Source organism: Contarinia nasturtii, unplaced genomic scaffold (genome assembly GCF_009176525.2).
Source record: "Contarinia nasturtii isolate CC-2019 unplaced genomic scaffold, AAFC_CNas_1.1 Cnas_scaffold_533, whole genome shotgun sequence".
Classification (NCBI taxonomy): domain Eukaryota; kingdom Metazoa; phylum Arthropoda; class Insecta; order Diptera; family Cecidomyiidae; genus Contarinia; species Contarinia nasturtii.
Window position 1 is genome coordinate 4,945,475 of NW_022197885.1, and position 10,435 is coordinate 4,955,909.

The window sequence follows — 10,435 nt, forward strand, 5'->3', positions numbered from 1 at the left end:
ATAGATATATATCCGGGATATTTTGTGAGTATCCGATATTTATCGCAACCAGACATTATAATGGAGTGAAAACAATAGAAGTGATTGTTATAGGTCTAAGTATAAAACCATTTACATTACTACAATCACTATAACAATAACATCTATTGTTTTTACTCTATTTCAAAGTCTGGCTCCAATGAATATCGGATACTGACAAAATATCCAGGATATATATCTATGCTTATTATATGCTCTGATTTTATGACTTAAAAAAATAGAGAAGGGATCGATCGATATGCTATCATTTATTATGAACAAATTGATGAGACTACCTAATTACATCTAAATTCACAAATATTAACGTACAATTTTATGTTGTTCAAACCATAAAAAACACATCATTATATTGCATATAATTGGTGCATGAAAATAATTAAACATTACAAACCAGAGCATATACTGAGCATAGATATATATCCGGGATATTTTGTGAGTATCCGATATTTATCGCAGCCAGACATTATAATGGAGTGAAAACAATAGAAGTGATTGTTATAGGTCTAAGTATAAAACCATTACTACAATCACTATAACAATAACTTCTATTGTTTTTACTCTACTTTAAAGTCTGGCTCCAATGAATATCGGATACTGACAAAATATCCAGGATATATATCTATGCTTAGTATATGCTCTGTTACAAACAAAGTGCTTGAACTCGATTGAAATCGTTGCGATGAAAAAATCGTGCTTCACCACCGCCTTCTGTCGTCATCGAATTGAATCAATATGGTCACATACGTCGATATCGCACCAATCATCTAAATAAGTCGACCGAAAACCAAATTTTTTGAATTTTCTCATAAAAAAATTAAAATAGATTTTCTTACGTTAAACAAAAGAGTCCAACCGAAATCGAAAAATCCGCAACTTGCCACCGGACGACGATGTTGTATGTTTTGAGATTGACAATTCAACTAGGTCACACAAAGCTTATGATGTATTAAATAAATATAGAACCAAAAACATGGAAGCCTCACCTCCAAAATAAGATTTTTATCATGACACGAATTGATGATGTGATGCAGGGTGGCGCACAATTCTTTGCTCTATTGAATAAATTTCATAATATTTACCAAATTGATAAGATATTTTATCGTGTCATATTTTATGCTTACCTTTGCTTCTATTAAGCTTCCGTTGTAGATTACATTTATGGTGATTGTCATTAAAAATATCAAAGTAATGGTTTCACTTTTTGATATCTCCTTAAATACATCCTGGTGTCGAAGAAAATATCGATAATTCGCAAGTGCTGTTACAATGCACGAAATGAACGTGATTCCAAAATTGAGCACGACCTGAACAGAACGATAACTCTAATAAGCTTTGATTTTTAATGGAAATGAATTGAAATTTTAAAGGCAAAAAAATGCAATCCGGCATTAAGTTTTCAAAGTCAATGGCACCTAGAATCGCTTAAAATATGATTTCATTTTTCGTAAATGTCTGATACCCACCGAAGATGCCAAAGTCAATTATCTTACTTGAAACGAGTAGGTCTGGTTGATTTTCTTCATGATTTCAGCTAAAACATTGTACTGTATGCCGATAAATTTGATCAAATGAATTGCCCTTTCCTTATGCCCAATGATGGACATCTTTGCAATGGAATCTTTTGAAAATTCTTTCCTAAAATATTAATGTAATCCCAAGTGAATTGTAGCAATGCAAACGATATTATCATCGGAGTCACAAACCTCAGCAAGTTATTCAAAATATCGAAACGACGACGTAGCAGAATGATGAACGTAAGATAGATTGTATAAAACGTAACAATGAAACCACCCATAAACGAATATAAACATAGTCTGGCAATAATAGCCCACTGGTATCTCGAAATAATATTAATAATATTATAACTATCCGCAAACAAAAAGTATATAATCATGGGATATACTGAGCTCAAAACTAAAAACGCCGAATACCAAACTAGTATGCGTCGATGCTGTCGCTTGTAGTCCACATGAACATCAAACTTTGCAACCTTCGATTTATTTAAAGCGACATTGAACATAATTTAAAGAAAATCGCATTTGTTTTTAGCAAAAGAAAAATGTTACCTCATTGTCAAAGCTGGAAAACAGTTTCAAAATCTCAACAATTCGCGATCGATTGCACATATCAATTACAATCGAAATAATTTGTAACATTATTTGCAGAATACAAGCCATATCATGACAAAAAGTTAAAATACCAAATTCAACCCGAAATGCATTTGAAAATGACAAATTATTTTGATAAAACCATATTAAATATGAGTAGACACAAAGTGACAAAACAAACCACATTAAATCAAACACTTTAACTCGAGCATTTTGGACATCACCGTTTGCACTGCAAATTATTGAAAATGGCAAAAGGCCAAATGCACGTGCAATGAAGTAGAATAGTCGCAACGATTTGTTCAAATTATTTTGAGACAAAGGAATACTATCGTTTGGATTGGTATTTGAAGCATCAGCCATTTTAGACATAATAATTATGTCAATTGATTTTCGATTGAAAATGAAAGCGTGCTCCAGTTTGAAAGATTCGAATTCTACTGACGATGACAAAGAATCGCTTTTCTATTTAAACACATTTTTATTTGGCATGGGGATTATGATGAGGATATTCGATAAAACATCTGTTCAAACATAGATGATATTTCAGTATTTGGTTAGATATTATGCTATAAAATGTAAATGACCATTTCATGTTTTCAAGCAATTAAATTTTGTTATTGAAAGACTATATTGACTAGTCGGATGAAATGCGAAAATTTATGCATCGAATGGTTTGGCATTAAGCTTGTCCTGAATCTGTGAAAAGGGAAAATGAGTGCGAAATTGAATGCTTAAGAAGAAGAATGCGACAAGGTTGAATGGTCTAATGTAAGCTTCTCATTTCATAAACGACACATTTACTTCATAGCAATATTAATGAATGCACACTTTACAAGTATATCCCCCCGTAATCAATTTTGATCCGAGTGGAATCAAAACCCCTTTTTTGCTAATATTTTCACGACAAAAGTAGATATTTTGAAAAAATATTTAAACATACGTATATGAGTATTGCATAAATGCACCTTTATTAATTGGAAATTACAATGAAATTGTATTTTAAATGTTTCAAAAAAATGTTTTAGTTTGAACATTCCAGCATTTTATTTCGCTAAATTTCAATGGAGAAAAATCAAACAAAAGAGTAAACAAGACGCTAAGCTTGACATGGTTCAAAATCGGCCACAAGTGTACGATAACTTTCTGAAATTGGCTTGGAGTTATAACAAACGCTTCCTCCGCCACGTTTCGTTTGCATTTCCTGATAAAGCAAAAACAAACATCAATCATAAAAACTCTCATTAATGAAACTGAAAAATTATACCGCTCGATTTATATCACCAACACAAATCCAATTAGATTTATCATCGCTAACTGCAAACTTGGAATGGTCTAATTTCCAGAAACAAAAAAATTAGAATTAAAAACAACAAATAATTCATATTTCATCGAGTATTTTCTACAAAGAACTGATTAACTGAAGAACAATAAAACAAATCGTACCGTCAGTCGATGGGAATAATACACGTTGATTAAATTTTATCTTTGAAACATTCCATACGCTGAAATTTCCGCATCAAAAAAACGAGATTTATAAACGAGTAACATAAAAGAGACAAATTGTTCTTTACCGTGTACTTTTTGTACAGTTTGATGGAAAATTACCAGACCCTTTGCGCCAAGTTTCCACAAACAAATTGGTATTCAAAGTCGGTGCAATCTAAATGAAGCCAAAGAAAACAAAATCGTTGAAAAAAATACAAATTTTTTACTAACTTGAAAAATATGAAAAACTTGCCCAATCTTCATACAACTCTTTGTAAAATTTCGATGATTTGGCAAATGATTTGAAACGAGATCCGCCGAGTGTTGTTAAATCAGCGTCATTCCAATATGGACCATTACTTATGCGCTTCCCGTCAATTAATCGTTGTATATTTGGATATGCGTTGAGTAGACTTTGTGGTAATTTCGATTCATAGATTTGTGGTTCGTTGAAAATGAGCTGTTTGCCAACAATATCAATTTGGTCAGCGCTCAAAGATAAACAAAGAAAACTTTGTCCATAAATCTAGATGAATAGATTACATTTTTATTATTCACATCAATTAAATTCATATTCATATTCATACATACCATTCCAGTAGTCGGATAGTGATAATCGTTCGCATTCGCTGAGAATTTACAAAAACAACACATTAGTCAGTACGATTTAGATATGAATTTCTTATCAATTATTTGTTTAAGATGAAATGACTCACAAGTGATATTTGGATAAAGTGGAACGGAGTGAACGAGCCAAAAACCGCTACGTTTGTCAGCAACGACAACACCTTTTAGATGGCCTTTTTTCGAATTTCCTTTTGCGTTTGGCGGTTCATCGTTGTAAGCAACCAAAACTCTGTCCTCCAATTGGTTCTCATTGAAATAAGCTTGCGTAAGTGTGCGCCCGGCTATACTCTCCGTATCGTTTAGCGTATGTTCGGACAGCAACCATTGTGAACCAACCGAACTTGGTGTAATAAAGAAGTACAAACATCCCCGTTCAGCAGCAGATGCGCTATAATGTCCTGGCAATTTGTACACATAAAACCTTCAACGAGAGGAAATAAAATATCACAAAATCTTTCGATAAAATTTGAAACGAAACGAAAACAAAAAAAAATGAAATTTGAAAGAAAAAAACAGCCTATTCCGAATGATCATAGTTACCAGTCAACGTTCTCTCCTTTCTCGTCTTTGCAAGTGATTTCATAGTCGTTTACATTGCACATAGCATTTCTAACAAATGAAGCGCAAATGAAAAACAACTTTATCAATAAAACACTGTTAACCCACATTATTTCGCATACAAATGCAATTTGAAATCAAACAAGAAATGAAACAATTAGAACCAATTTTTAATTCAACGAAATGAAATGTGGAATGGTTTTTTTTTATTTTGATCGTTAATAAACAAAGCACAGCATAAAACTCGATTAGATTGTAATGATCAATGTCGTTGTATGTCCATTTTTCTAAAATGTAATGCATTCGATTGATGCCGTACACGCACACATTGCACCGTATCCGTATATGTTTGTAGAGATAATGCTGTCGCTATGTGAACGCAACGTCTGGTCGCATGCGTTTAACGACCAACACATCAGTTTCAGTTTCATTCATACGTTTCAATTTACGAGGATTTGTTCATTTGTATATACTTGTGTATTTGCATCATACATGAATTCAATCAGACGATTGGTTGCGCTCAAGGCGAATGTTCATTTTCTTAACGCTTAAATGACTTAATAATTCAAATGAAATTGTTCACACAACTTAATCTAAAATAAAATAATGATAAATCGTTCAGCTTTTACTTTTGTCGTCGCTGGTACTGTTTGAACTCTTCTCATCGCCATCAATTTTAACCAATTTAACACAACAGTCTGGATATCGTTTGGTCAAATCTGGAAGATTTTTATAACCTGTCGGTACTACTACTACGCCACAACTGATGAATAGTAAAATAAAATTATATAATTTATGGTTACCGATTTTCGTCTATCTTTTAAAGAAATAAAAACTCACTCTTCATAAACTAAAGTATAATCTTCTCGGCACAACATTTGTTTGCATGATCGAAATGTTGGAAAATATTTGCCAACCTTGTATGCCTTTTTCCCGTCAAAACATTGTTCCGGATAATCTGTAAGAAAAAGACATTTGATTATCCCTTTCATCGAAAATAAAATCATTTATGAAAAAAAGAGAAGTTGATTCACTTGGATTTGGGGGGATCGTCCTCATATTTGCAACGACCACATAAACTGCGCAAATCAACACAAACGATTGAAGGACACACTTTTCCATGTTTTCTCACACTTTCTTCACGATCACAATAAAAATTACTTCTTACGCTGACGACCAAATTGTAACTGTGCTCAATAGATTCGAACTTAATTTCTATGTTATCTTGAGCAAAGACGTCAGCATAATTTTTTTCCTTCTATTTTCGTATTGTTTCTTTTGATGTAATTAATTCTTTTTAGCACACATTTGACGTAATAATCGATAATAATTTTTTCATTTTTCGGGATTCTTCTTGCGACGTCTAAAATCACTTTTGCACACAGCTACTGTCTCACAATCGACTTGTTCACCCGTTTCGAGAATCCAAACAAACAAACAAAAATGTGATAAGCGCGCACGCTTCTTATTATGAATTTTCAATCAAACAAATAGCCAACGTTAACTACTCGTTGTGTTCATTTGCACACATCGTGTCCCATCGACAACATTTCACATTGTATGAGTGTTGATAAGTGTTGTGAACCGCTAATATTTCGATGAAGCGCAATAATTGTTTGCATGCACAGACACAACATTACGGAATCCCGCCACGTACAAAAAAATATTTATTCTTTTCAATTTTGTTTCATACGATTTCGATGCTCTTTTTTAATAAATAAAATATCTGGGAATACACAGTAAAGACAAAACAAAATATTCACTTTGTTATCATTAACATTGAAAAAGATCATTGAATCTTTGCCCATTGAGTATTTTCAAAGAAAAGATAATGGTCATTGAACACCATCTAGCGTAAATTGATCAATGATCACAAGTTCATCAAATTATCTTTTTTTAAACGGAATAAATTTCAGTTTTGGTAGTGCAAAATTTTCGACAAAGTTATTACTACTTCAAAATACAAAACTTATTATTATTACTTAAAAAAAACTTTTGATTTTAGTTCAAAATTTGTTTCTCAGAAATATCTCAGCATACACTGATGCAATAAAAGATAAGAATCTACAACTTTAGTTGCAATACTAATCTAATTAAATCTAGTTTAATTCAGACACCAATAGGAAGTATATTTTCTAGTTAAAAAAACTTCATACGATTAATTTATTTGACATAAATACAATTCAACCGGAGCTAAATTAAAGGGGATAAGTCAGCTAAAATAAAACGTTCAGCATTTAACTCGAAATTGGAATAACTATCTATTAGAAAAACTATGGTGTAAGTTCATTGCACGAAAAAGCATCACAGAGAAGCACGTGGTAGTGTAATGAATAAAAAAAAACTGAGTAAGCAAATACCGACTTATGCAAATAACACGAAAATGGGAATAAAAGTCAATGAGTCATTCACCTGTTTGTAAAATTAAGTGGTATTTATTATGCCTTTTTTGCGTGTTATGGATTTTGATTGCAATTTTTGGGGCATTCACTTATTCTTGAAAATTTATTCAATTCTTTTTTCATTGCTTATTCTTGGAGGAAACTATCAAATTCTTCGAGTATTCATGAAAAATACACTGGTACGGAATTCACACAGTTTTTTTTGTGAGAAATAATTTAAAAGATTTCGATTCTCTTATGAATTCCTTTCAAATGCATTACTTTTCACCAAACCTAAATCTTGATTGCCTGTATTTTTTTTAATATATATTTTTTTTAATTTTTGGTCATTTATAAGTAACGAAGAATGAGATCCAAAGATAAATAGTGTTAATCGAACGTTTATCAATCGCAGTGAATGAAATGAAAAAAAAGTAATTTCCATAAAAATAACGAATGATCGACACGTGCAAATATGCATACAAATATGCAATAGTATATTAGTATAACTAATCGAAGAAATTCGTGAAATCTTCAAGTTCATTAACAAACAAAAAATAGCACTACCGCTCATTTGCCGCGAAGAGAATATAAAAGGAAGCGAGAAGTAACAAGTAAAATCATTTCCTCTCGTGAACTAAAGCGGTAGACTTTATTTTTAAGTAACTAATAAAATGAATAGTAAAACAAATCTGTTTGGATTTATAGTGATATTGGCAATTGCCCTGGTTTCAAGTAAGTTCATTGAAAAAAGAAGCTATGTTTTATTGCTGATTGAATTTCCTTTGAAACAGGTGATTTGATTGAGATTGTGAATAAATCTACGAATCAATTCGAACGCATCGTCGGAGGCCACTACATTCCAATTGAAAACACTCCCTATCAAGTGTCATTGGTTATACTTAAACCCAAACTTAAAAAGCTTGAACTATGTGGAGGTTCAATAATTCATGAAAAATTCGTATTAACTGCGCTACATTGTTTTATGTAAATATTCGGCGTTCATTCAAGCATTTTTATAGATTTTAATTAAGTTTTTTTTTATTTCAGGGGAGTGAATTCACTTGATCAAATTATATTGCGGGCTGGTTCAGCCATACTCGACCAAGGTGGTATTACTGTTTCTATAAATCGTATAATAAAACATTCAAAATACGATGCCGCGCTGCTGGAACTTAAGAATCCATTGATCTTTGCTGAAAACATCAAACCAATTCAATTACCGTCTGTTGGCGAACAGATTCCTGAAAATCAGACTTGCTACAGCTCCGGTTGGGGATACATTAAAGAAAATGAACACGTGAAAATTCTAAATGGTAGACGTTTGGCAGCTGTTTCACTGCAGATAATTGGCCATTCGATGTGTCAGAGACTTTATCACAATGAACTTAAATATCACGAAATTTGCGCGGGTCGGATGTTTGGCGGTGTGGATGCTTGTACTGCAGACAGTGGTGGACCGCTTGCATGTCCACCTTTAAATAATCAAAAACTGTTTGGCATCATTGCCCATGGAAAGGGATGCGCACGTCCAAAATCGCCAGGAGTTTATGTAAATGTAGTGGCAATTCGAAATTGGATTTTGCAATCCGCAGGCGTATGAAATGAAACAAATTATTATTTATGATCAAATTAAATCAAGCTATACGTTCTGTTACGTTCATTCAAGTGGAATTTATCAATTGAAATTATCCAACTTTTTTGTGCGTGTTTCAATGCTGTCAATCTACACCTCGCTATTCAGATGTATTCAATCAATTAGGAAACATTAAATTACAGTGATTAGCTTTCAGAGAAGTACAGACGATCGCAAAGTGATCGACCTTGTTCAGGTTATACATTCACATTGACAGTGAATCATGCTTAGATACTTTAAGTTTTTGATATTTGAATTGAATACTACATTATGCTATTTGAGATTGATAGAACCGTAAGGTAAACAACGAATTAACATAGCGCTGTAATTGTAATTTAGAATATTCATGAAGCGCATCAATAAGATTTACAGATATTATGCAATTTTTTTAAACTGAACTTTTAATGAGATTTAATGATTTCCGTAATTTGAAAAGTGACTCAAAACACGGAAATTTTTTCAAATATATTTTTACGCTTAAAACATAGAAAATATTCCCTTTTTATTTGAACTTTTCAGCTTTATTTCACTAATATATTTGTAGTCTATATACAGCAGGAATGTGCGAGCAATTTTTTTTTTGGAGATCACTTTTTTGAGCGAAAAACCCTCGAAAATTCGAATAATTTCCGAAAAAATATTTTCTGATCGAAATCACAGAGGGAGTTACCACCCACTTCGCACTTTACTGATATACAGTCATAGAATTTATATTTTAAATCACAACTGAATTGTTTGCAGGATTAAAATATTATTGATAACTTCTTTACATTTTGTAGCTGGTGTACTTCAATACTGTATATGATTTCAGCTTTATTAACAAACGTGTACACGAGCTCTCTATTTATTCGGCATAAGATGAAAAGTTATTGAATTCGTGAACACGTTTTGTTGGAATACAGAAATCGTGCGATATGTTTTATTTTTTTATTTCACAATGGATAAACTATAAAAGCAAATGTTTTTGGTAATGTTTTAAAGTGTAAGTGTTTACTTATTACCTATAGTATAATTTTAAATTTGCAATTCACAAAGTTAAGATCAATTACTTAAAATGAAAAATTGTTTTATTTTGTGCGTGCTGTTAGCACTTGTCCACTTTAACTGGGCTGCTGTTTATCGCATTACAGACACGCAGAATATTAGTATATTTTGAAATAAATTATTTTATAAAAAAAATAAGTCAAGTTCACAATTTCATTGCTTATAGATTACCCGGATCAGTGTTACATAAATGAAAATGAGATCTATGAAAAGGGTGCACATAACATACCAGGAAAATGCCATATAATATTGTGTAATTCAGATTACAGCATTGAAGTGCTTACGTGAGTCAATCTTATTTCCAAAAAGTAGTGATGACATAAAAGATAATTATTATTGTTACATTAGTTGCGGATTGGTAGTGGTTGAAGAAGGATATCATAATCAAGTTGATTATTCGAAAACCATATCCAGAATGTTGTTATAATCCTGTCGAAGGTGGAAAGGATGAAATAGATGATGATTATCAAAATTGAGATTTCTGAAAAAAGTCATGAATTGATATTGTTACATCTCGGTATTTCTAATAAATTAATTTGGGATTGGAAGAAGAA

The 10,435-nt window shown here is 32.0% G+C and overlaps 2 protein-coding genes and 1 long non-coding RNA gene across 3 annotated transcripts; 2 read left to right on the top strand and 1 right to left on the bottom strand.

The window, feature by feature from the left end:
* Positions 1–3,091: 3,091 nt before the first annotated feature.
* LOC116339476 (deoxyribonuclease-2-alpha-like) lies at positions 3,092–6,306 on the bottom strand. The gene is made up of 10 exons (XM_031765369.1): positions 5,855–6,306; positions 5,661–5,778; positions 4,803–5,583; positions 4,352–4,683; positions 4,227–4,264; positions 3,889–4,161; positions 3,722–3,810; positions 3,594–3,652; positions 3,415–3,482; positions 3,092–3,351 (listed from the first exon to the last, which is right to left on the bottom strand). The coding sequence occupies exons 3-10, from the start codon at positions 4,928–4,930 to the stop codon at positions 3,247–3,249; spliced, it is 1,092 nt and encodes a 363-aa protein (XP_031621229.1). The 5' UTR covers positions 4,931–5,583; positions 5,661–5,778; positions 5,855–6,306; the 3' UTR covers positions 3,092–3,246.
* Positions 6,307–7,836: 1,530 nt separating this feature from the next.
* LOC116339522 (trypsin-7-like) lies at positions 7,837–9,014 on the top strand. The gene is made up of 3 exons (XM_031765449.1): positions 7,837–7,936; positions 7,996–8,188; positions 8,252–9,014. Exons 1-3 carry the CDS (start codon positions 7,876–7,878, stop codon positions 8,802–8,804), a joined length of 807 nt encoding a protein of 268 aa, XP_031621309.1. The 5' UTR covers positions 7,837–7,875; the 3' UTR covers positions 8,805–9,014.
* An 816-nt stretch (positions 9,015–9,830) lies between these two features.
* Positions 9,831–10,435, top strand: LOC116339523. Its single transcript, XR_004201004.1, has 3 exons — positions 9,831–9,982; positions 10,048–10,165; positions 10,230–10,435. It is a non-coding gene; the product is annotated as an uncharacterized LOC116339523 (long non-coding RNA).